Below are 27992 nucleotides of genomic sequence, written 5' to 3' on the forward strand. Positions count from 1 at the left end.
TTGTGAAACTTAACCTTTATTTTGGGAAAAATGACTTTCAAGTGAAATTACAACTTTCCTAAACCTTTCAGACTTCTTCCCCATGAATTTATACTCTTTTTGTGACTTAAACGTTAAAAAAGACGAATTTAAAACACCTTTGTATGGAAAGCAGTTTGAACATGTATTCCATATCCTTGATATCTATATTAAGGTCCATGTACTAGTATACCCTTTGACTTTACTAGTAACAGGTAGTTGTACTAGTATGCCAGTTTCTGTACTGGTGATGACAAAGAATAGAGACACAATGCCACTTGAGTATTCAATAGCCTTGATATCCAGCTCAAAGTCCATGTACAAGTACATTCTCTGGCTTTACTAGTAAGGCAATTAATAGGACAACTTTGGCATACTAGTAGGGCAAGTACATGTTACTAGTGAGGCAAAACTACTTGTGGGCATTTTGGTACTATGAGTAGGGTGTAGGAGGCTATCATTGTGTGACAACGTTGACATGGGCCTACTAGTTGGTTTAAATGTTTATTTTGAACATGAAAACAAACAAAAAAGAGAGACAAAAACACACATTGGCCCTAAAAGTGATAAGGCAGCACCCTAATTAAGTACTTCATTAAGTCTAATTGGTCTTAGTCTAGACGACAAAGCATACTGGTACATGGACATTAAACTTCACATCAAGACTATGGAAGAAATGCTCAAATGGCTTTCCAGAAAGGCATTCGAGCATTTATTCCATGTCCTTGATATGAAGACTAGTGCGCAACTAGTTTGCGTCTTAGGCCTAAAAGGTAACGTGGTTTGATCCTCCATTTCCACTGGCAACAACAACAAAAGAACAAACGTTCTAACAACGGTAAATTTGAAAATACATGTACAGGTTTTTTTTTTTGGTTTTTTTTGGTGTGTGTATGGTTGGGATGCGGTCATTTCCAAATATCACCATCACAGACAACCATTTTGAGTGTAAATAGAGGAGCATCAGTCCTGTAAAAAGTCCCACATACTTCCATGTGTGCAGCATGTACAAGTTCAGGAAAGATCAGATGACCGGGGCCGAGCGATCGTTGGTGACAGTCGGACGTAGTCGCACGGTGGAAAACGGGTTGCCTCCCCTGGATAACAGAGGAAGGAGCAGCATGTGAATCAATCGACTTCAAATCATCGCCTATTACGTGGAAGTAACAGAGACTCAATAGACACTAATAGCGCAACTTCTGCTTTCAGGATTAAACGAGGACAAGCGCCAGTCGATCAATAACTTTTTTTTTATTGGGCAAATCAACACAATGTCAGAGACGTCCGACTAGTGTTTCGCTCAAGCGTCAGCCTTCATCCCACGGATTCCCACAGATCCACTTCCACCGTTGGACCTTTGAACTCTTGCAACGATTCACAGTTGCCACATTATTGCAAAATGGAATACAGTACAGTTATATATTTTTTGCATCCTGAATACGTAACGCTGGTAATGTTCATTATGTTACTCCACATGCCTGGAGGCTGTGAGGCTGTGAAAGTGTTTTAATATTTGGAGTCAGCTTGTGTTCCTATGGCAGTGGAAGGCAAACGTGTGTACAGCAAGTTGACAAGTGAAAAAATATCAATGATGTCAATTACTTGATGTCGACTCAACTATCATTACCTACTACACTCCACTAAAAAAAAAAAAAAAAAAAAAAATCTAGGCATTCAATCCCTACTCTCTATATATACACAGTAGTGACCTACATAAAATGACTATAGCTCCACTGTAAAATATTCCCCATACTGTATAATGATTAGGAAATAAGTAAATATTTTGAACAACAGTCAATGACTTACGCTAAGTAGGCAGGTGCAGGTCTGGAGATGCCATTGGTCTGGTTTGTCTGTGGAGGCAAACAAAAAGATCATTTGAGTCACGTTACTGAATACTTTTCATGGAATGCCATTAAAACACACACACACACACACACACACACACAAAAAAAACTATGTAAACATTTTTGTGTGGTCAAAATACATCATGAGGCAGTATGTGGAATCTTGACCATCTGGAAGTGCAAGTCAGGACCACAAGCCTTAATAATAATAATAATAATAATAATAATAATATTATTACGTACCACTGTTTAAACTCACTGTGAATGTTTAAATGGCTTCAAAAGATCTAATGTATCTTAATATTAATACAGTATAAAAAACCTTGGAAATATTTCCAAATGCATTACTTTAACAATTATATGCAAGTATAAACCTCATGGGAATGTCCATCGATTACATCACTCAGGAAGGAGACGGGCTCTGTGTGCCATCGATAAACGGGTTTTGGTCCGAAATGTGCAAATCAACCTCAGAAGAAAATCCAAAGACTTTGACCAACTGTCATCGTCTTTTTGCTCCTTATGCTTTTTGATTGGGTCTCGACGTCACGTGACATCAGTCTTGTATTTTCATTGGATGATGAGCCCGGTTAATGTCTATTGAGAACAGCTTGGGACATGCGCACTGCATGTGATTTGAGTGGCTCATCCACTTAAACAGGTGTTCGTGATCCGGTCCCATCAGTCCTGTTTACAAAGTTAGACCATTGAACTTGGCTTTGTATTATACATGTATGTTTATCATGAAATTACCTTACAAACATAATGGGCATTTATTTGAATATTATTATTCTTGATACAATAACATTTGATAAATTATTAGCTATAAAGAAGACCAATTATGAGCCTGGCTCAACAGCGCCATCTGGTGGGGCCCAGCCCCACTGGCCCCAAATGCAGAGACGTCACTGAAAATCATGCATCTGAAGATATTATGCTGTATAAAATAAAACTAATGTCAAGATTCAACTTTAAAATAATGTGCCTAACCTTGATTTAGTATTTTGCTGTTGGGTGGAAGTTTATCTCGAAATGTATAGAAAATATTTAAAATATTATTAAAACTTTAACCAAGCAATATTTTATTACACAGCCCAAAAAAAAACATCCTTTCAAATGTTGATTTAAATAGAACCTGTTTGAATACAAATTCAAAGCCATTAAATGTCAAGATTTACACACTGTTCAGAAATGTATATATTATTTTCAATCAGGCTGTAATTTTGTACTGTTTTGTTGTTTGTTTGTTTTGTTTTGTTTTGTAGTAGTAGTATTAGGAGTCGTAGTATGATACTCTTATTTGGAATTGTGCACTTACATGAGGTGTGGACATTCTCTGTTCGCTGAAGTTGTTGATGTTTCAACGAGCAGTCTTCATTAGTTACCACAAGATAGCAGGCGAGCACAGAGAAACGGCATGCTTGCACAATTTTGGTCCAACACTATTTACACCCTAATTTCTGATCTACACGTATGGATACTTTCTTTGTACAGCAGACAAAGAAAAATATCCTACATTCAGGTAGACTTGCATGTCCCACTCAATTCATTTTAGAAAGTCATTCATGTGATTAAAACATATGAAACAGTAAGATTATTCTTTTGCATCCAACAATAGAAGGCGATGAACTCTCCAGGGACACACTTGATTGACCTTTGAGGTTTTTCTTTCCATTCAGTGCTGATGGTTCTTGATAGCAAACCGGTGAGGTTGCATTTTTTTGGTCCTGGTGACGGTGCATTCCAGAGAATCCACACGCCTCTCCTAGCCCTCCTTTCTCCTATTCTGCAAAAGGTCTATTGGGTAATATTCTATACTTCATATCTATTCTATACTTCAGATAAAAAAAAAAAAAGTATTATTGTTATAAAATAAATACAATTCTGGCCAGCATTTCTAATTATGATGTCTCCATTTAGCTTAAGCCAAAGAAACTAAAAATCTGCTTTACCGTACTTTAAAGCGAGCAATTTCCAAAACGGCCAAATGGAGGTTGTGTTTGTGTAAGCTCTGCTGACTGTCACAGTTGGCGTGCATGCATGGAAGCAGAAAAGCTTCGTCAAGGAGTCGCAGGTGTTTTTCTCAGTAACTGGGCAACAGAGGAAATAACATCGCTGCCTTCGCACTACAGTAAACGATGACCACCTTTGCATGTTTCTCAAAATAAGATAGGTGAGCAGAACGTGTTCATCATCCAATTAGGGCAACTTTCAAACTACAAACGTGTGGAAGAAAAAGAAACAAGATGACGCCAGCTGCCGCAGATCTAACTGAAGATCTGCGGGAGGAACACATTCCGGAAGGTTTCAAGTTAGGAAATGGTGCCTTTGGGGGAATTATCAACAATTCCAAATTGCAAAAGCCTACCAGAACATGTGAACTTTATTTATGTACGTTAAATGGTGGCAGGTGCGTGCTGACTCCTTTCAGCATGTTTTTTTTTTTTAAGAGACAAAGTGTCAGTGTGCAGATATATTGCACAACAAATGGGAGAGGCATCCGTTACTATTGTTGCAAGGGGATTCCCTGTGTACAAATTGCCTGGATTTTCCCAAATAGTAGCCTAACAGGGGCGTATAGTTTCTGTTTTTACATTTACATTCCATCCATTTTTTAAAATCGTTTTTTACTTTTCGATTATTTATGGAATTAAGTGTAATTCTATGTCTCATTTAAGTTAAGCTGTTTTGTTTGTGTTGACAGTGTTCTGTTGTGTTTTTTTTTTCTTTCTATTGAGTTTGTGACTGACCGCGTGATGATCAGATGATGACGACGAGGAGACGGCGGAGGGCGTGGGCGAGTGCTGCCGGTGATTGTTGGCGCTGACGTTTGTGGACGACGGGTGGTGCGTCTTGACGGCGGCGCGCCTCGGGTTGTCGGCGTAGTCCTCCGGGGGGAGGATCATGGTGGCCTCATCCGTCTCCGTGTCCTGGTGGTGCAGGTTGACCACGCTCCGGCTGCGGTATGGCGCCACCGACAAACTGTGGCACGTAAACAACATTGTACATGTAGTTGTCATCAGCAAAATGAAGGTTCATCGTTTTTTGACTTTTTTTTTTTTTTTTTTCCCCCCATCCATTCTAAGACTCTCCATCTGGTGACAGACAGACAGACAGACGGACGTGGATGGATGGATGGATGGATGGATGGACGGACAGACAGACAGATAGACGGACAGATTATGGTGTTTAGGAAAAAATCACCACCACACATTACCAGAAGCCCAGAGGTGTAGATTGAGAAGGAGTTCATGGGTATACATCCTGTATTTATATAGTGCATTTTCCAAAGTGAAAACGGAAGACCGTGCCTTTAAACATTTTCTCATTTTGTACCAAATAATAAATAATCGTTTGAATAATCATGATTTGATTATTACTTTTTTCCATAATCGAGCAGCCCTACTAGATGATATGTAAGCCAAGCTGGGCGAGACACTTTTCCAATGTCTACCCGTTGAAAAATGTATTTGACAAATATTTTCGTTAGTGGCAGTAAATGGTTTGATTCCAGTTGAGGAATATACAGTAAATGTCAAATGAAATGAATGAGTTAATTTATTCACTTTTTTTTTAATTTAAGCCATGAACTGTCTGTTTTTTGTAATACATGATGTGTTTTAATATGGAGGAACCACATTTCTAATTTGAACTTTCTGCTGAAAAAGTTTGGGAAAGAACAATACATGAGACACAAAGGTTTACATGTGGGAGGGGCTCCAGGTGGAATGCAACTCAGGACAATAAGAATCAAAAGGTTGAATAAGGGGAGAACTCCTGTGCGGGTTCAATAGCTTATCACTCTAATAGGGAAACTAAAGGAAGTACAGGCAACAATACAGCTTGCTTGCAATGTGAAACCTGTGTGTGTGTGTGTGCGCATTAGTTGGAGTCTCCTTACCTGTTGTTGTTCTCGAGTGGCTCAGAGAATGCACGGCAGTATGACGAAGGGAACCAGCCCCTTCTGGAAGAAGGAAAAAAGATATGATGGTATTTCAAGGTCAGAATTCAGTCCACCTGTCAAATTTATATCGCATTTTAGATTCATCCTGAAATTAAACCTGAACGCCGAATATCCCAAAGTTGTAGAGCACTCAAATAGGTAGTCTGATGTCACCATGGCAACAAAAGAATTTATTGGGGTAAAGCCAATACTGTATGCATCATTGTTCCTGTTCCACCCATTTGATTTTTCCTTATGTGCCGACTGCACCCATCACTCTGTGTGTGTCAATATTTGCACACAAGATGAAAATACATGTTCATGGTATCCTCTGTTGACTCATAGGGGAGTTTTCCACATGTTCATCATGTCCGTCAACATTGTGACATGAGCGGCTTGTCCATTGATAAAACCGCCATGGCCTAGCAGCCATCATTCAGTTAGAATGGAAAGTCTCCAATTAAATGTTCAGTGTATTTCTACTAGTGTCAAGATGAGTTTTTCCAGTTGTGTTTGCGGGGATGTAGCCTGGGTGAGTTGCCCGGTTACATTATCAGAGCTGAAGACAAAGACGAAAACACAATGCCTTCAAGCCAAACCCTGGTCAGAAGGTGCACGCTGATAAGCACAATGACACCTTCTTTTTGGTGCGTTTTTCTTCTGAATTTTGGGTGAATGATTTATCTCAGATCTTGGTATTTTTTTCAAACAGATCAGATATGATGCAATTTCGAAAACCATATCGTTCAGGGAGAAAATGAAATTAACATTTTTGTCTTATTCGCTAAACTTTTGACCATGGTGCCTTGAGATACAAGTGACCTGACTTAAAAGTTTTTAGTGCTAAGACTGTTGAACAGATGATTTTTAAATTATTATTTTTGGTTTGACTTGAGAGCAAATACTCGCAGTTTGGAAGATAGTGAACAACAAAGGCACCAAGCTGTTTATTGCCACTTGGAGTTTTACGTTTACCGTATTTTCCGCACTATAAGGCGCACCTTCAATGAATGACATATTTAAAAACTTTTTTCATATATAAGGCGCTACAGTAGAGGCTGGGGTTACGTTATGCATCCATTAGATGGTGCTGCGCTAAAGGGAATGTCAACAAAACAGTCAAGATAGGTCAGTCAAACTTTATTAATAGATTACAAACCAGCTTTCTGACAACTCCATTCACTGCCAAAATGAATAAACATCTGTTTTATTATTTTCTATGAGGTAAAGTATTCGTATTAGCTAGCGATCCAAGATGGCGGGATCTTCTGCGCATGTGCGTCACCGATTGTGCAGGGTCACCGATAGCGTCATGACAGCGAGACCTGTTGCGGCTCAATATTGATCCATATATAAGGTGCACTGGATTATAAGGCACATGGTCAGCTTTTGAAAAAAACTGAAGGCTCTTAGGTGCGCCTTATAGCGCGGAAAATACGGTACTGTCATACTAAACATAACCAAACCACATGGGAGTTTTGACAAGCTCCAATTTCTATACCATACAATCTGTATGTATCAGGTATTGGCCAGGTGGTTAAGGTGCGAAACCAGAAGGAGCGGCACAATGTCCACATTCTATTTAATGAGTGCTTTGTGAGACACGAGAGAAACAGGACTATTTTATGCGTTCGTCCAGTCAGTATGTTCAGCAATCCAACCAGAGGCTACAACACAGCACACAACATAGCATAAGACTCACTTTCCGTTCTTCTCCATTTCGCCATACATCCACCCGTCTTTTTCTTCGGGTATGAGCAGGAAGATGACGTCGCCCTCGTCAAAGCTGAGCAGGGTGTTGTTGTTGCCGGCAGTATGAGGGAAGATGGTGCGAACTCGCGGCCTTTTCACCACGTGGTTGAGACCCGTGGCCACAGATATGGACCTGGCCAGATTGTTCTCTCCGTTGCTCTTGGGGTCTGGTGTCAAGAAAGAAATTGAAGGAGTTGAAAGGGATGCGCTTGAAAAAGCAAGCTCTCCAGTTGCATGTTTGTCATACCTGTGTTGTTGTTGCTACTCGTGGTTATGCTGGGAGTTTTGTTGTCTGGAGTGAACATGTTCACTAGCGGGCTGACATGAGCTCTCTGAGATGGAGCAGGTGGAGCTGAGATGTTCTGTCACACACACCGTAATGCTAATGTTAGCATGTATATGAGCACTTAGTCTTAGTTGTATTATTAGATGCCCATTCAATGACATCATTGTTGAGACATTTGAAAGACCTTAAAGGCCTTAAAGTTCCACTGAACTTGTTCTATCCTTCCACAGGGCGCACGTCAAAAATGTTCATTTTTTTGTGGGCATCCACGTGTTGGGTAGCCGCAACATACCAAACTGTGTCGCGAGGGGGTGGGAGAGGGCATTGGTGTTATGGAGATGGGCGTACGTAGACCCTCGATCATGGTCATGACGCTTTCGGGCATGTCCGTGGCGTCGTTGCACTGGTCCTGCCAGCTGGTCAGCTTCTCCATTAGGATGTCCTTTGCCTGACCAGACACACAAAAAAAAACCCAGCAACTTGTAATTGCATTCAATATATATCTTGAGGGCCCTAAGAGATTTTACATTACATTTATTTGGTACATGGGCAATCAGTGCAGACATACCCGACGTGGATCAAAACTATACAGAAACGCAATGGAACAGAACAAAACTGTGCCATGTACATCATCAGGAGATGTTCAGAATTGATAATAATCTAATAATGTGACAAAAAACATCACATCACCAGAGATGCTGAGTATGAAATGTATTCATCTGTGTTGATTGCTACTGATGCGTTTTACTCGTTGAAGTTGGCTGTAACAAGTTTTGCTCTGGCCAACCAATAAGAGGACAGAAAAATGCTGATGTCATTGGGGCCAGATGCTCTGGCTCTGTGTGGAAGAATTGAAATCTGATTGGTTAAAGAAACAGTCCCATCCATCCATTGTCTTGACCGCTTATTCCTGACAAGGGTCGCGTGGGGGTGCTGGAGCCAATCTCAGCCGGCTTTGGGCAGAAGGCGGGGGACACCCTGGACTGGTCGCCAGCCAATCGCAGAGAAACAGTCCCATTAATTATATAATTGAAGTTACATGGGTTGATTCTCAAGGCCCTGGGTCGATTACATTAATTTGGCTACACATATGGCGATATCTAATTGGTCAAAAAAATTTAACATCCATATACGAGTATTGGAAGGCGGGGGTACACCCTGAACTGGTTGCCAGCCAATCACAGTTTTGTTTTGTCTTTGAAAGTTAATGAGTTTGGACTTGTCTGTCATTTAGCATCCGCGAAGACAAGCTTCAACAGTGACATGCTCAGTCAAGCGAAAGCATCCAAACTGTAACCTAAGAAAAGAGCAGGCGTGTTGCGCAACCTTGTCATGAAACGATGCGATCTGATAGGAAAACATGCAGTGTTTGTCCACCAGGAAACAGAAGCGTCTCTTCTCCTCCAGTAGGGCCTCTTTGCAGCCGTCCGCGATAAACAGCTGCATGTCCATTTGCCGGGTTGTCAGCGTCTCCACGCACTGAGGACACAAACACACACACACACACACATTTACAGGTGTGTCTCACACACAAGTACTTCACAATCACAGGGCTTATCAGTCTTGAGCAAAAAACAGCTTGTGTTATCCACCTGATAAATGGGAATTGATCCTGACGTTGCCTTATCTTGCTGTCCATACGGTTTACAGCCGCATAGTCGCGGTTGCCGCTCAGCTAACCTCTCAAGATGAAGTGATTTGAAATTAGTGAGGTTTCTTTTTCAACTTTCTAATCACATCCAGGCAGTGGATTACAGACACAAGAGTGCAGTTTGTCACAAAAAGGTCTGGTGAAAGGACCGACAAAAGGGACAGGACACATCCTGTGTTATCTACAAAAGCAGGCGGCACTTCAGATACGTAAGTCACGTCTGTGTGTGTGCGTGTACACACACATATACATATATACACATACATATATACACATACATATATACATATATATATATATATATATATATATATATATATATATATATATATATATATATACATATATATATATATATATATATACACATACATTATATATATATATATATATATATATATATATATATATATATGTTTATATATATATATACACACACACACACACACACACACACATTGGCGCAGCACTAGGTTTGTTTCACGCTGTCGTGCATTTTTTTTTCTATTCCATAACCAAATCAATTGGCCCACCCAAAAAACTGGCCATGCATACATGGCAAAAATTATTTGGTAGATGACACAATCAGGTACATAAAGTTGTGCTTGAAAGTTTACACCCAATTGGGTATGTAAACTTATTAACACAACTGTAAATGTACAAAAGCTAAATGTCGCTTAATGACACATAAATGCTATGAATTGTCACCAAAATTCACACGCATATCTCTACTGATGTCAACCAACCTCTGAAAATATCAAAACAACTGGATTTTATGGCCATTAAGATTTTATTTCAAGCACATCTGTAGATTCCGTAAAAAAAAAAAAAAAAAAAAAGTATGTCCTCCTCTACAGCCATTCTTTCCACTTATCATGCGCAATTAGAAACAATTCTCATGCGCAGATCAGATGACAATTTTCTCAGTTGATTTTCAAATGCATGAGAAAACTTTCGGTTGTGGACGAGATGTTTCTCATGCGCAGGAGAAAAACCTTCCTGATGCTGCCGAGCAACACATTTCACTTTATTCAATGAATCAATGTCAAATAGCAGAAGAGGTGTCGGATCAAACAATGGTGCCTTGTATGCTCTTTCAAAACCAGGAAGTCCTTACAATACATGATCCTGTCAATCAAGAGCTGTTACATCTGTAGGCTTACACTTGGAGCGTCCAAGTGAAATACTCAAGTGAACTAATAATAAATGATGTACTATTAATGCTGCTAATATGAACAAAAAGCAACACTATGAATACTAATTCATCTGTCCCTTCCTGTAATCTCACCCAGAGAGACAATAAATGCATTAAATGATTGTTTAAGTAACAAATGAGATATTTACCTTTGAAATCAGACATGTCATTTTGTGGGAAGCTTTGGGTTACTATTTGTCATTAAAAATGTCAGGCAATTAAAAGAAAGCTGTACATTACTGCCCAACGTGTTTTTCCAATCATTAGAAAAGCACACGTTTGTTATGTGGCACTATCCCACATATGTAATGGGATATTTTACACATACATATTTATTCACTAATTATGTTGCAGGTCCCTTAATTATTCTAATAGCATGACCCTTGCCTTATATTTGATGCCAAGGAATACAATTTCAAATGAAGCACAACAACACAGGCAGAGATAACAAATCATCTGGTGGGTGGCATATTTCCCACTAACAAGTGGAAGAGGGAAAAAAAGAGGCGTGTGAATTTCTGAAAACCTCTCGACCATACATAAACAACAAAAACAAAGCTTTTCACTTTTCACCCATGGGCAATATAACAAGCCTGTTGCTATGGACGACCTGTGTTATAAGTGAGGCGAGATCCATCTTTATTCAGACAGAAACTTGGATAAATAATATCCATTTTTTATATTGTTATCGCTAGTAAACAATGATAAATTAATGCATTTGGATATGACTTGTATGACTTTGTTCTGTTTGTGTCACTGGGGTTGTTCCACCCACCTGCAACACAGAGTATATTGACACACTACATAAACCCTCAAAGATTCACAACCAATCGATGTTTGGGAGGTTACATAAGCGCTGGAGTTTTCAAAATATGTGGCGCACTTCACTCCTACTGCAACTATAGGCTACTATGCTCGTATTCTGAAAGACAAAGCACATCACTTCCAGTAGCGGAAGTAGCTAACCGCTGCTAATGAAACGCTCTAAAAAACACATTGTGCTATTACACATAATGACTATTGCAAACTAGGCACTAACAGTACTTGTGTTGTTGTTACTAACAGCCAAACGAATTTTATAATCCGGTACATATCCGACTGACTTAGTTGCAAGGGGTCACCTCGTGCACCCACACACAAAATTCCTTCTGCACGGGATTATCAGACACACTCTCTACATGACTAATGTTTGTCAGTGTGCAGGCAAGAAATTTTTCGGTCCAACTTCTGCCACATGCCAGACGACGATTTATTATGTCCCATTTGTCCCCAAATATGGCCACAATTGCTGATGTGGCTTAAAGTGTAATGATATCTTGGCAAATATGAATAGGCTTGTGTGTGTCTTTGTGTCAGTGAGTGAGCACACATTCACAAATGTGTCGGGTGTCTAAAAGGTGTGTCTGCATCCGTCTCACCTCGCTTTCTTTGTTTTCATACTTGGTGGCGTTCTTGCCTTGGCTCTTTCTGCGGAGCTTTTTCAGGTCTGCCTGGGATTTCTCCAGAGAGTCCTGCTTCATCTTGTGCTCCATCTGGTACCTTTTAAACGTGGCCTGCATCGAAGAGGAAAGATTCACAGGGCCACAATCTTGTTACGCAGTAGCAATCAGGCACAAGCTTGCTACGTGAAGGGTGCAATTTCGAGGCAGTGTTGTTTGCACAGATTGGTCAGAATTATTCTGCACTCGATTACGGTACTGTTGGGGGTTTGAGCTCTGCGACTAAAATCTGCAGAAATGAATGGCAGCCACTTACAGCGTACCGCAACATAAACTGATCAATTGGCTTCATGTTGAAGTAATTACAGAATGCAATCACAACAACCTCAATTAAAGTAAGTAATTAACATAATGACTCAAATGTCTACTGGGGTTGCCAAACACAGTCACAACCCATTTACCGTCACGGTTATAGAGTAAATCAAAATACAATGTCAGTTGTTAGGTTTTCTGGAGCTTTGTGGGGGTTTCTTGTCTCCTCACTGGAAGCACAAACAGGACTTGAAATAATTTTAAGTTTTCAGAGCAAATGTTGCATCTGCCCTGCAGTCCTCCTAATCTTTTTTTGGCAGCTTTGTTGACATTTTTAGCATTTTACCAAGTTCTGAGCAGGCGGTGTTTATGGATATGGACATCTCTTCAAATTAATCACCACACAGTTGAGACAAATGGTGAGATCTATTATGACAAAAAAAAAAAATCAAAAAATTGAGAAATTAGAGGCAAACTTGGGGGAATAAAACTAACTTGTATTGAAAAAAAGATCTCAAAGTAGTCTTATATACTTGGATACTGTCAACATGAGTGATGGCGACCAGCAAGGCTGATCACCAGCACCAATCTCACCAATTATTTTCATGACATCATCTCCCCAATAATAGCAGCAAATTAATGATAAATCACTAGCACAGACATGCTTATTATCACTGATAACATAAATACTGTATGTGTGGGCCCGTGATTGGCTTTAAAGAACAAAATGCCAACAGCAGTTTGACTCTTGATGCTCTCTGAAATAAAACCTTGGAGTAAGAGTTGTTTGGTTTTGCAGAGTTAAGAAACCACACGGAACAATGCCGTGATGGGCTACTAACGTGTGTTGATCTATTTTTAGCTCAATTCTGGCTTTCAGCAATTGATGTGATATATTGCATTGCACCTACTCACAGTCATGTATTTCACATCCATGTCCGTCTTCCGCTCCAGCTCTGATATAATCTCCCTGTGGAACCTCTTCAACTTCAGGTGGAGATGCGGGTTCATCAAAGAGGAGAGAAGAAGACACGTGATGGGAATATGGAGCATTGGTTATTGACCAAGATGAGGGAAAAAAAAAAAAGTGTTAAATCAGAGAAATACTTTTAGATTCAATTGCTACATGTGTGTGGGGGTGTGTGCTGGGTTCAAGGTTGCCCTTATGAATGAGTCAGAAACAAAGCGTGGGAATGCCCACAGACTTCTCCCTCTTCCTCTTCAGATGCGACTCTCGCTCATTAGTGCGAGGGTGGCGAAGCCTGCAGCGTCCACATGGAGCATTTTAGTCCAAGCAGAAACTACCGCCGAGCCTCCAATGATGACCACTGGTTGTCCCCCATCAAATTCTTTGATGTGAATTGATGCTGTGACTCAGAGTCCATTATCAAGTCAGCCCACCCACTCCTGCTTTGAGCAATAGTGCCTCAGATGAGATCCTCGCAACTTTCGACCCGTGGTCCATAGTCAGTGAGCATGACCAACACTGTTAAGACAGCCGTTCTTCCACATCTTGTCACAAACTCATGCTTTCGATGCATGAGTTTGCGTTTCAATGACGGACAGTCGGCGTCACTTATGACAAGTAGCAGCTCATGCAGGTCAATGTAAAGACCTGATTGTCACAGTTGCTTAACAGGTAGTCATTTATTGTAAATCTTTTCTTTCCCCTCCTCTCCCTAATAGTCAGCTTCTGCCCTGCAGGCGGGTGGACAGAGCCCCAACAGGTTGGGGCAATGACTAAGAGACAGTCACTATGTGTTTTAGGTTGTTTGGAAACATACAGAACACTCGGTCGAGTTTGAATGCCAGATGCAACATATTGGGATAAGGCAACAGGGTATGAAAAAAAACACAACTTGTACTCACATTGTCCTCCCACTCGAAAAAAACTTTCCTGTGGACTTCCGAGATTCCCATTAGCACCATTCCTGCCCAGGAAAGAGGGATAAAAAAAAAAAAAAAAAAGCATGCGAGTTTTACAATGAATGGAATGCAATGGCTTCAAGATTGAGCAGATAAACAACAAACATTCATTTGGTGTTTTTGTTAAGTGAGTCAATCACTCTGAAGGCACAGACCACTGGCATTCACGAATGCTAAATGATTCTTTGTCTGTGCAACCGTCACTGGCTTCAGATTATGTTACAAAGGATTCACCTCGTAGAAAGAAAAAGGAAATAAATGCGAGTGTCTGAACTGGAAAAACTGGACCACCAACTGTTCGGCTAATAAAAAAAAAATAGCTTAGATGGCAGGCGGCCGGCTGGCCACATGTTGCCACTTGATGTCTGAATCTGAATGCGCCTCACCAAAATAATCAATTCAGGATTATGACGAGTGCAAACTGGAAGCTATATTTAAAAATCTTTCTGTTTCTGTACTCTTGTGCTTGGCCTATTTTCAGGAAGGCAGAATTTGATGTTGTTGTTTTTTAAAGTTCCAAAGTTCAGATTGAAACATAAAAACAGACGAGCAAACCATTTGAAACAATTCAAAATATTGTAATGAAGGTGTTCCTACAAAAAAATGTTCAAAGTCCCGAAAAGGTGACCGTGACGTGTCAGCAAATAACTACTTAAAGAGTAAATGTGGCTTCAGAAGTAATTGGCCAGAAGCAGACAGCATGCCAGCTGACTTGAGTCTGTTTTCAAACATATTGTATGTGGTCGGGATAGTGTTTGTGTATTTTACACACTTCCTTGACAGACACCATTTTATAACACTCCACAGATGACTGTTAGTCGGGGTGTGAGTTTGTGTGTGTTTCCCAGTTGAAACACATCTGCTGCGTGTGTGCTTGTTAGAAGTATTCAACTGCATTTTGCGTCCATTCTCAAGGAAAAGTTGCATCTCACATATTGGAAGATGAGGATGAGAAAAAGCATTCTTTAAGGAAAACAAATACAGTGGCACCTTGAAATACGAGTTTATGAGCGCTGTTTGGAGGCAATGAACTACACTCAAGAGGTGTACTTTCAAGCCAAAGATAATTACACCTGTATTTAAAAACAAACATTTCTAAATGGGTTATTGATGGATAAGTTTGTCCGATGATGCCCACTTTCTGAATTAGCTTGTGGTGCAACCTAAAAGAAATAACACATTTGGGAGCTTTATTTTGAAATACATTTAAAGACAGGAATTTGCACCATCCATAAGACAGTCAACACACGAGAGCATCAGGTTTGTGCTGTCTCACAACTGTGTGTGTAAAAAAAAAAAAAAAAAGAATTTAGCCTTTTAGCAACTGGTCAGTAGTCATATGTGGACATTAGGGGTGGGAGAAAAAAATCGATATCGCAATATATTGTTGCGCTCTCTGTTGCAATAAATTATCGATACACTGACGGTAGATATTGATATATTGTGTCCAGTTGTGCAGTGTAATGTTATGTTTATGCACTTTAATTTGTCTTACTTTACAATGTTTACAGTTAAAAGGCTCAGAGGCAGTGAGGCACTATGCAAAACTTTGTACATTGTACAAAGTTTTAGCATTGAATAAATGCATAATTAGACATTTTCCTTTTTGTTGGCTTTTTCAGTCACATATCGTTGGCAATATATCAAAAATCGTAGATATCGTGTATCGTGATATTATCGATATCGTGAGCCAAATATCGTCACAGTATCGAATCGTGGTTTACCCGTATCGTCTCTCCCCTAGTGGAGTTCATGTGGTAATGACCCCCCCCAAATTTTTATTTATATTTTAATATGAATCAAATATATATTTTCTTAATTGTGTGGCTAGATAGCTTGTATTGTTTTGTTGAATTTATTTATTTTTTGCATAAATCTGGTTTGTTAAAAAAAACAACAACAACAACAACAAAATCAGTAGGAACTGCAACTATGTCAAGCTGTCAGAAAAGTAGGCACTAGCTTAGCTGCTAGCCACTAGACACTAATGCGAGCAACGGACACCATATGTCAACATCGGTGTCAAAAGTGTTTTTTTTTTTAAGTGTCCTTAATTAGCAATTGAACATGATTTCAGCAATGACCTGTTGATATTGGTGGCAAGAGTTTGTGACGAACTGGCCCCAACTACAGTCAGGAGGATAGTTAAGCCAGCTACCTCGCCACCACATGCTGCCAGGAACAACTTCAAAATAAAAGCATCCCAAGGAATTGATGTCTATGTTGTTGTATTCTTCAATAAGGCATGGTTTATTCTCAAGTTGGCCTCCTCACTGTGTGTACCATCATGCATAGCAGGAACAAGTGTTGCTGCGGCTGGCATGACTGACTTCTTGATGGTGCACACCCACTGGTGTCTGTGTGCACTCCAATAAATGGGTATGCTCAAGGTAGGGGTAAAAAAATAAAAAAATTAAAAAAATCATTGAACATTTGTTTTTTGTTTTTGTCGAGGACTCGTTTCACCCTTAGCTTCAAGTTTAACTTAATGCTAACAAACAATGCAAAACACCACAAAAGGACTATTGAATGGCAATGTTGCAATGTTAATTAAAATCCTTTAAAGAATGGATATTTGAACATTACGTTGCAGTATTACAAGAGACAGATAAGACAAAATTATCCCAAGTGAAGACTTTGTGAGGCAATTTATTTTCTGCTTGCGGAGAGGAAACGTCAAACGTCAGGATAAATGGAGTGTGAATGTGTACTGAAGAGTAAACTAAGAACATGTTCACCTTCAATTTGAAAGCATAGAACTGTCCAAAAGTGTTGGTAAAATGAATAAATGAAAGACGGACAAACTTGTAAGGCTTCAGAGCAACTCATGATTGGTGATATGATTTAGAAGAGTGCCACAAGACTTGCAGTACATTTAGTTCATTTTCTGCCAACTGCTCATTTTATTCAGTTGTCACAGAAACCAAGGTCAGAGCAAGGGGACCGAAAGTGATAAGATAAACCGAAGTTTTTGATCGAGGGAGCAAAGTTATCATAATATTGTGATTCTTTATTGTCCCAGGTGGAGAAATTGTTTTTCCAAGGGAAATGTACCATCGCATCACAATTTTGTGCACACTTGGGGTTGGTGTTACCTCTGCCTATCCCTATCCTGACACAGATTTTGCTTCATCAGGGTGGGCAATCTTTAATGTCTGCATGTTTCAGCATTATATCCAGTATGTAGATGACTATGATATTACATTACAGTACATTCACTAGAGTTAACACCAGGGATGTCAAACTCATGTTAGCTCATGGGCCACATGGAGGAAAATATATTACCAAGTGGTCCGCAAATAACGGTATATAACTTAACAACAATTGCCGTCAATTATACGATTTTTGCTATTTGTGTGCCAGTCCTAAATTACGGAGCTCAACTGTAATCATATTGTTCCAAAAAATAATACAAATGCAAATGGAACGAGGCAACACTGAGTCCTGGATGTGTTAAATCGACCTGTTTTGCATATATATATTGTTCCCAGAATGCATTGCGTGGCGCAGTTATTGACGTTATAAGGACGCAAATCCTTGTCATATCTATTTGTGTTACCAGTAATTTAATTTGTGCTGTATTTAACAGGTTTGTCGGTCTATGCCTTAAAAAAAATAATAGTAAGCGGTCAAGAAAATGGATGGATGGAATTATAATAATTAAACAAACTAACTTTAAGCTGTGTGTAAAATAATGACATCCAGGACGATTCCCCCGTACAATTTGCATTGCTCATCTGTGGACTGCTTGTGAAGTTACAAATTTTATATATTTTGATTGTGGCCGACTGATTAATTAGTCCGACATTTTTTTTTTTTTTTTTTTTAAACTTCACAAAATCATCTCACGGGCCAGATTAAACCCCTTTGCGGCCCTGATCCGGCCCGCGGACCTTATGTTTGACACCCCTGGTTAACACCATATTCACCTCCCAACTTTGCTATTCAACATCGTGTCTGCCCCACCTTGTTATAGCAAGGGGTTCAGATTTTTTTGTTGATAATCAAGTTCATGTTGATTAACTGATGTCATGTGTTTTTCAGTTGTCAACTCCCTCATCCGTTAAAATTCAGGCCCCTTCACAGCACTACAGACAGTCAAAACTTATATAATGCTAACACCTATTCAAGTAACACACTGCAGGGTCGATACTCACTGTTCTGTAACGCACACGGACACCCACGCCCACACACACAATGGATGAGGAAATACTTTGCAATAATGTATCGTAGTGACGTGATTTGGATTGGATGTGTGTCATCAGGGTTAAAACGTGCTTGGTGATTAGTCGATTTCAAGATCTAACTTTACCACTGACAACACACCAAGAACCCCTTAATTGAATATGTTATAGTTAGTTAGATGGACCGTCTCTTTGACTCATTACAATTCAATCAGCCCTACATGGAGGAAATGCACGGTTGGTTTGGGGGAGTTAAGTAAAATCTACCATGGTCGTTTGGAAGGATGACACATTTCTAACCTCACAAGGTGTGAGCCAAACATCAGACAGATGAGGTCATAGTCAAATTGTGAGTCATTAACACATCATTACATCAGTAAATAAAATCAAGCCAAATGTGATTGGACCGAGAATGACTTCATTGACATCACACATACCAACTGTCCTTTTTCCAGTCATTCATTTGTGTTGTTGTTGTTGTTGTCAGCCTTTGGAGAATGTTGCCAGGCAGCAGGTGTTAAGCCAAGTCTGAGAGCTGTGTGTGTCATGATGTAGATAGTCGGCTGTATTGTGCTAACAGACCAAACCCAGATAAAGCCTGAGGAAAGGTCCTGCATGCTAGCTCATGTGTTTCAAATCATGTCTAGACAAAACAAGCATTTTGGATAACTGTTACATAAAATGTAACAGACATATTGGAAATCAAGACAGTAAAACAACACAAAATTGATATAATCCTGTCAACAATAGGGTGCATTGTTTTCCCAACTTGTTCAGCTCCCAGGCAGCAGAGCACTAAAAACAACACAGTTGATTAAAATCCACCTGCCTTCAGTCCATAAATTAAATGTAGTTTTTAGTTGGGACATGCTCATGTGCAAATGCTTATTCAAATGGTGGCTGCTAATTTGAAAAATGCCTGTAAAGATTATACTGTATTCAAACTCATTCCGAATAAAGCAAAAACTAAACTCCCACCTTTTGAAGCTGATTTTTAAAACAGCATTTTGCTGGGAACATGCAAAGCAGCCCACAGTCCTTCCACAGTTTTGTTTTTGTGGGCAAAATAATCCTGGCATGAGCGAGAGCCACCTGACGCATCATGCAAACATGCTGGGATTATGTAAAGATAGCCATGTAAACAGACTAGGACATTAAAGGACATTGTTGGCTGTGTTTTTCGGATTTTATCCATGTCACCGAGCAGATAAAATCACCTGAATGTTGGCTTTCGGGTGTTGAGGTTGTTTTATTAAAAAATGTGTATACATAAGACACGGATAATAGAGTGGAAAATCAAATACAACTTTAGAAGTCCAACTGCTGAACATCCACATGACAGTGAATCATTAACTTCACCTGCGTGCAGTATTTTGGGATTCCCACGCAGAACGATACAATTGTACCTTGACTTGCAAGTGTAATTCCTTCGGTGGCAAAAGCTCGAAACTCAATTTTCTTGTATTTCTCTAAAAACAATTATACGGAGCCCCTAAGGCCTTGCTTCTCAAATAGTGGGGCGGGCCGCCCCAGGGGGCGCGAGTGTTCGTCAAGGGGGGCGCGTTTGACCTTGGGGAACATGCTTTTTTATTTAGATTTTTGTTACTGTCTTAGAATAAAGTGCAATTGCACCTCCACTACATTAGGGGGCAGGCGGCTCTCATTGGCAGAGTGTGCGCAGGGAGCATTCGCTCGGTGGTGTAGGGGTTTTGTCTGCACTGAGCATGCGCACTTTGCACACAGCACAGAGTATGAGTATGAAGTGTAGGCATGAAGTGTAGCAGACCCTCAAGTGACACCATGAAAAAATATTTAACATGAATGAGAAGAAGACAGGCGGAGAGAGACGGAGATAAAGAGACAAACGAAAGTCGCCGAAAGCTAAGACGAGGAAATATGACGAAGCGTATGGGGAAGGGTGGGGTGGGGGGTGCAATATATTTTCTTCTTCCTGACAGAAAATAATTGAGAAGCACTGCCCTAAGGTGACATGGTAGGAAAAAAAAACTTTGCGTTCCCTCGCAAAACATCTTTGCGTTCCCTCGCAGTCTTTGCGATTGAACGCAATCTTTGCGAGAGAACGCAAAGTTGTTTTGCGAGGGAATGCAAAGTTGTTTTTTTCACCTACCATGTCACCTTAGGTGCTCCGTAAACACTTCCAGGTCCTCTTCCATGTGAGCAAAAGCAACGAGGATGGAACGTTTGTAACCATGAAACAAAGCAGTCGGAAAGCTTTCCCAAAGCAACTAGGATGGAGCATGTACTTTCCCACTGCTTTGTTTACATGTCGTTTTTGGTCACACATGGAAGATGACCCAGAAGTGTTTACGGGGCACCTAAGGTAGGCGAAAAAAACAACTTTGCGTTCCCTCGCAAAACAACTTTGCGTACCAACGCAAAGTTGTTTTGCGAGGGAACGCAAAGTTGTTGTTTTTTTTCTACCATGTCACCTTAGAGGCTCCGTACAACACCAAAAGAATGTAAAGAAATAGACTGGTTTTACAAAGTATAATTTCCATACGTGGGATGAGACAAGTCACAACAACAGTAGTACAGTCAGTGGTACCTCGACTTACGAATGCCCGTTTACGAACAATTCAATTTCTTTTTTCGTAGAAAATTACCTCTAGTATTTACGTAATATTTTTGATATTTGAATGGTCTTGGGAGTCCGTCAATGACGGACTGAGAAGGTCAGTCCATATTGACAATTACGTTGGCGGATGAAAAAGCACTTCTGTCAATGCTTCGTCCATCATCCATCAATCCATCCATCCATCCATCCATCCATTGTCTTGACCGCTTATTCCTCGCAAGGGTCGCGGGGGGTACTGGAGCCTATCTCAGCTGGCTTTGGGCAGTAGGCGGGGTACACCCTGTTGCCAGCCAATCGCAGGGCACACAAAAACAAACAACCATCCACACTCACAAGCACACGTACGGACACCTCAGTGTTTTCAATTAACCTGCCATGCATGTCTTTGGAATGTGGGAGGAGACCGGAGTACCCGGAGAAGACCCACGCAGGCACGGGGAGAACATTGTACCGAAAAAAATAAAAACCAGCAGCGTCTTTGAAGTTAATTGCCTTCAATTAATGCAAAAATAGCTCACCAGTGATTGGACACTGTGTCTTGTTAAGAAAAACGAAAGCAGAGGAAGAATATCAACATTTATTTACTTATAAACTTAACATGGCACGTGTCTCAATGTACCAATTTTCATATATTAAAAAAAAAACGAAATAGAATGTGCTACATGAAAAAAAAATGCTGTTTTTATTTCCCTAAATATTTCAAATAAGCACATTTTAGAGCTGTAATTTACAGAGCGTACACATTTTTACCAGGCATGCCGCTTGGTGGTAAACCAGAAGAGCTGCTAACAAAAATATTTTTTTCAGTCAACATAACAAACATATCCTTTAGGTATAATATGACTGTTATTATAAAATGCAAGAAAATTAATGTAATATATCGGGATACGTATCGCCTTGAAGATCAAGTATTGGGATACATATGTATCGCTATACGTATCGTGACCCTGGTATCGTGATACGTATCGTATCGTGAGGTTGGCGGCAATACCCAGCCCTAGTGATTTGAGTTTATTCAGGGCTAATGCTAATCACGATTGTTAATCGTGAAGCATAGACTAATTTTGTTGGTGTTTGTGTAATATGTGCATATGTGTGCAAAAGATAACGAACAATGAGTATTTATATCCACTAAATTCAACTCAGGTTCAATCTTAGTGGACTTAAAAAATAAATAAACAATAATAAAAAATAAAAAAAAAATGTTTTTTATTTTATTTTTATTTTTTTAGGGGGCGGGGCTATTAGTTGATTAATTGATGGAATAATTGTTAGGCGACTCGATTTTTAAAAAAGTCATTAGTGACAGCACTAACTCAATCCTTGACTGTATGTTTTTCACGATGGTCCACGTCAGTTGCGTTTGGCCGCTGTGCTTGGAGTCCGGCAGGTCTGATAAAGAGGAATTCCATTTCCATTCTTTTGTATGAGAAATAGTCTTTCTGAAATCAGAGGTCAAGCAGTGTCCTGGAATGCATTGTGTTCAAGCTCACTAGTTGAGCTGGATCTTTGCTTTTGGTATCAGCCAACCTTGGTTCAACCTCAAACCCAATACAAAGATATGGACACCGATAATGGAGTCTGGCTGGGGGAGGAAAGCCAGTCCGAAGTGTCTGAATGAATGAAGTGGTGACATTTGAACTCTTGCAGTAAAGGCGGATGAGAATGAGGAGGAGGGGGGGAGGCAAAAGGAATTAAAGGAAGACAGCAACAGGACGAGGTGCGCCGGTCCTCCGATATCTCTCAAGGGTATCCCGTTTCTGGTTGGCTACGCGTCAGTGAAGCTCAGGTTTCTGACCTGGGCAGCCTCACTGCATCCTTGAGAAGGTTTGGGAGCGACAGGACTTTCTATTATTTTGTGCAGAACGCCATTAATCATTATTTAACGCAACAAAATTTGACTATGCATTTGTGTTTATGTTGTATGAGATAACATCAGACAGTTTGTAATTTCCATTTACTTCCTCTCAGTCCTGCACAATCCGACATCATGAGTCACAGAGAGCTTCTCGCTTTCCTCGCCTGTCATACCGGGATTATTTGAGTCTATCCATAGGTAAAGTGTCAACCAGGAAATCATGTACAGTATAAGGAAACTCTCTCAATACGGCTATGATTACAATCTGCAATTTACTTGCATCCCGCCCCTCATTTCCTCCTCATTTCCTATCACAGAATTCAAACATGTGTTTCCATTTTCAAACAATTGGTCTCTTTGCTGTCCTTTTGCCTCACAGCATCTTTTTACAACCATATTCTGAAAGCATGTGTAGATTGTGGACAGTGGAACCTCCAAAGTAAATGCACCAAATGCAACACAACATGGGAGTAGAACCGCAATTGTTTGCATAGTGTAACTGATGGAACCAAATGACAGCAAACAAACTATCATAAAATAGATTGTGTTCAACTCTGGAAGTTCCCCTATCCAGTAGTCAAACACCCTCCCAGCACGATGTACCCTAATCAACAAGAATACAGTCTAACTGCTGCCATTTTTTTCATCAAGTTAAGAAAAAAAATTAAAAAATAAAAACTATTTCAAAGAGGAGGGTAAATGATTCATTGTTTGCCTGATGCCTCCCTGTAAGGTGTGCCAGGAGGCCGACATCACCCGCCAGCTCCCATTGTGCCGCTCAATTTAATTAGCAGGTTTTTTTCTCTAGCCGCAGGGGAGCTGAGAAACATACAGTGGTTAAATCAAAGTGTTCCACAGGTGACGCAGGCACCTTTCCACCTGGGGAAGAAGGTTGCGCCATTATACAAGCAGCATGAAATCCATGCATAGATGTATCTTGACATACAAGTACCCCAATATGTACGTTTTTGGATTACTAGCTGTTACTTAGTCAATATTTTGCTTTGTGTTCTGAGTCAAATACAGATCTATAGTGTGTTGTCTATGCACGTACAGTAGCACCAACATTGTAATGCATGTTACCTGCAGATTGAAGTAGAACTGGATTGAAAATTGGTCAAACTTGGCGGAGGTTGCCACACTACTGAGTACTATTCAAGCTTTTATTGTAAAGGTGACAGGACATATTTGAAGGCACTTGACAGAAATATTTCAAGATACCTAACATGCTTAACTCAAGTAATCCTGATACATACTTCCTAGGTCACGATCCTCATGGAAAGACTTTCTGTGATTTTTTTTCTTTTTTTTTTTTTTCTAGAAAACCTGATTCCTTCTGTACTCTGAGCTGAATATGAAGTGGCTCATCTGCTCTGACTAAGAGCATAAATAAATCTATTCATGCTTAATCTGCACTAACTAAAGACACATTAAAATGTGACATTGCTGGCCATGAATGCTTCTGACACCCAAATGAGACAAATATCTACCAAAGACACATAAAAGTTGATCCCATTCAAGGATGAAAGGACTAAAAGAACATGTCAACTTACCTAATTCTCTGGATACAGGAGACACCACTGCACTCTCTCCAATTTTAGCCATGGCATCAAAATACAATCTTCCTGCCAAGGTCATTGCTGGGGAAATATACATACACGTATTTATCAGTACATACATAAATATTTTTAATGTGTACAGAAAACACATCAAGTCTTAATACTTATCATTTTGTATCAAAATGCTTACCCGCTACAGATTTCTCGTAGTTCTTTCCCAGGTTGACCAGGTTTCTCAGACCTGGGTTGAACTGGTCCATCACATTCTGAGTGGCCAGACATGAAAGAAGAGAGACTTTTATTATACAATATACCTGTTTGTCAAATAAGTGGTCCAATTGCTTAATTTTAAAGCAAAAGGAAAATGATCGTACGGTTTGGACAGCCAGCAAATTTGATTCAGACCATACAGGATGGTTTTGAACGACAAAAAAAAATTAACAGAGATTAAAATAGTGCCAGTTGCCACATAACCTGCATCACATATTGTATTGGTGCACAGTGAATAGAAGGAGTGAGGTCCTATCGCTGTAATAATGTCAATTAGTGAGCTCACTCTCACACCCAAACCCAAGTAACGAACGAAATGATTCCACTGCCTTAACATTAGAAACTTGATGACCTTTGTCAATGAATGACATGTAAACTGCGGCCACTAAAGATAGCATTCTTTAAACAGATTTGAAAAGTAACAGGATGGGGTAATTAGGTGGTCTTAGTATATAGCCTTGCGAAAACAACACAGATAAATAATTAAACCTGGAGTTGAGTCATTTCTGTGTTCCCACCAAGAAGCTAGAAAAACATTGGAATTAGTTGAGCTCTTTTTCTAACAGACGTTAGTGAGTTTGTGCCACGCCTGAAAAGAAGCAGTACCAACCATAGGTGGCAAAAGAAACTTATGGTACACTCTGTACTTCAGTAAAAGTATGGAATCTATCTATGGATACTTTCAACTCCTGCAAAAAGTAATTGTTGTAGTTCTCTGAAATGTGCCCCAGTACAAAAAGTAAAAAGCAATAAATAAAAAGGGAATGGTTACTGTCAATTACATACAATAGGCACTTTGACATCATGGAACTCCCCCCCAAAAACTGCACAAAATAGTTTCCCACTTTTATTAATTTACAAAGAAAAATGACAACTGAAAAACCGCACTTATTGATGGCAGCCAAATGCAACTGAAGTGGATCGATGCAAAAATACTTAGCGACACTTTACCAAACGATTTAGCACTGCACACCAACCGCCACACTGAAACAGAGAAGCTTTGATCCTGGATCAGCTTTTAAAATGCATTTCATTTTTAGTACACCACAAAAATATTGCTCAATTTTCTAAAAATGGCCAGCCGAGTATAAGGGAGAGAGTATGGATATTTTCAAAGACTGTTCGCAATTGCCTGCCACATTCATTGACTGCACCTGTACATTTTGGCAACAGAGACTCTCAACACTTTTCTTTCTAGTAGGGATGCATGATAATATCGGTGGCTGATAATTACTATCGACAAATATCGATCAATTTGACGTTATACATACGGATAAACCAGATAATAAAGACATCTGCCAATAATAATAGACTTTTCGCGTTGGTCCATCTGTTGTGGTTGTGGCTCAAGTTGTGACCAAATCCTCAACCCCTCCCCTCTCCTATGGTAGTGTTGCATATTTGTGACGTCATAATGCCCACGACCTAGTGTTCACAGAAGATGCATTATGGCGACATGGCAGTGAAGATAGAGATGTCAATAACATTCTGCTTCATGGTAGTACTACTTTACACAATCTTTCAATGTATTCATACATGTTATACTTATAGTAGGACTCAAAAGTGTATTTGTATTCAAGATAATTTTGCAAACAATTATCGGTTACTTATCGGTTATCGACACCAGCACTTTCTAAATTATTGTTTATCAGTATCGGTTGAAAATACTATTATGGTGCATCCCTATCCCTACTTTCCCTTAACAAGTACAAACGAAATTATATGGTTGAGTACTTTTATTGCAAAATAATACAGTATACATTAGGGATGTTCAGTAGCGCTTTCTTTTCATATTCAGTCACTGAGTATTCATTTATACTGATTAAGGATACCTCTAGTACGTTTGATACATAACATTTCATTTAACAAAAGGACAAAAAAATTGTTTAGTGTGTTCAAAGACCTTTCTTTGCAAACTTCCACAGTATAGTGCCAGCTACTGTAAAGGAGGGCTTGTTAATGTCAGATTTTAAATGTCGTATCTGCGGTTGGCACTCTCTATGCGTACCTTAAATTAAAGCCCGATACTGAAAAATTGTAACAGCACACACCCATCCATCACGAGTATAGAGTTATGTACTGTTTTTTGTTTTCGTTTTTGGGAAGCCTCATTCACATTTTTGATCGGTAGTAGCTACATCATGTCTTCTGCGAAGATTGATCAAAGTAATGCCTATTTTTACCAAGAGCTGAAAGTACATACTGTATATCTGTTTTTAAATGTAGGGATTAAAGGTAATACGCCAGAAAGAAAATACTCAAGCAAAAAGACCTGATAAATCAAATATTACTCCAGTAACTAAGTCTTTTGGACTACTTGGTTATTTCCAACCGCTATGCAGCCCTCATTTGTTGTTGGTACACATGAATTCAATATATGTATGAACCCCAGTATCTTATTTTATCAACACAACGTTACCTAATAGAATATTTCTAGATAGATAGATAGATAGATAGATGAAAGCATTGTAGAAAAAAAAACTTTTTATTTTTGTCTATGAAGATTGTCACTTCGTCATGGTAAACCACAAAACAAAGTAGCGCTTTATGTCAAAGGTTGAATGGATGCAACGCGATTCTTCTGTTTGTTTTTACTTGGACAACTGTACTAAATGAAACAATTGAGGCAATACTAGAACGGGCATCATTCAGAAAAGAAGACATGAGTGGGTTCAAGCCAGTGTTGCTTCCTTCCTTGCATACGTGGGCAGTGGGCACACCTGTTGTATTCCCAGAGTACCCACCTTGTATGTACTTTCAGTCAGCTTGTTCACCTCCTCCGCGCTCCTCGACATGTTTAAATCCCTTTCGACAAAGATGGATAAAAAGAAAACAAAACACCAACGCGACGGTTGAAGATGTCCACGCTCTGTCGACAACAAAAAAGGAGGGAGGAAGAAAAGGTGGGCAAACCTACGGTCGCAGAGAAGTCCTCATTGCCAACAAGAAAAGCGAAACGCGCTCACATGAAGCAAAAATGTAATACAATTATTGAAGAAAATTGACGTCCAGTGGAGGGAAGTCCGCTTGTATTGGGTTGTCACGCAGGGAAATAAAACTGCTGTCAAACTTGTTGCAGGTTGGTTGGTTGGTGAGTTCACGGGAGGAGAGAAGAAAGGTTGACGTAGAACAAGTCAAGTGTATCCTCTTCCGGTT

At 39.7% G+C, this 27992-nt stretch overlaps 1 protein-coding gene across 1 annotated transcript; it reads right to left on the minus strand.

The window, feature by feature from the left end:
* Nucleotides 1-27959, minus strand: baiap2l1b (BAR/IMD domain containing adaptor protein 2 like 1b). The gene is made up of 15 exons (XM_077532466.1): nt 27803-27959; nt 27581-27705; nt 24757-24832; nt 24561-24647; nt 14313-14374; nt 13359-13430; nt 12111-12245; nt 9173-9325; nt 8139-8294; nt 7808-7922; nt 7511-7727; nt 5767-5829; nt 4616-4847; nt 1825-1871; nt 1-1115 (listed from the first exon to the last, which is right to left on the minus strand). Exons 2-15 carry the CDS (start codon nt 27629-27631, stop codon nt 1043-1045), a joined length of 1539 nt encoding a protein of 512 aa, XP_077388592.1. The 5' UTR covers nt 27632-27705; nt 27803-27959; the 3' UTR covers nt 1-1042.
* Nucleotides 27960-27992: the final 33 nt, after the last annotated feature.

The sequence above is a fragment of the Festucalex cinctus genome, chromosome 1 (genome assembly GCF_051991245.1).
Source record: "Festucalex cinctus isolate MCC-2025b chromosome 1, RoL_Fcin_1.0, whole genome shotgun sequence".
Lineage (NCBI taxonomy): Eukaryota > Metazoa > Chordata > Actinopteri > Syngnathiformes > Syngnathidae > Festucalex > Festucalex cinctus.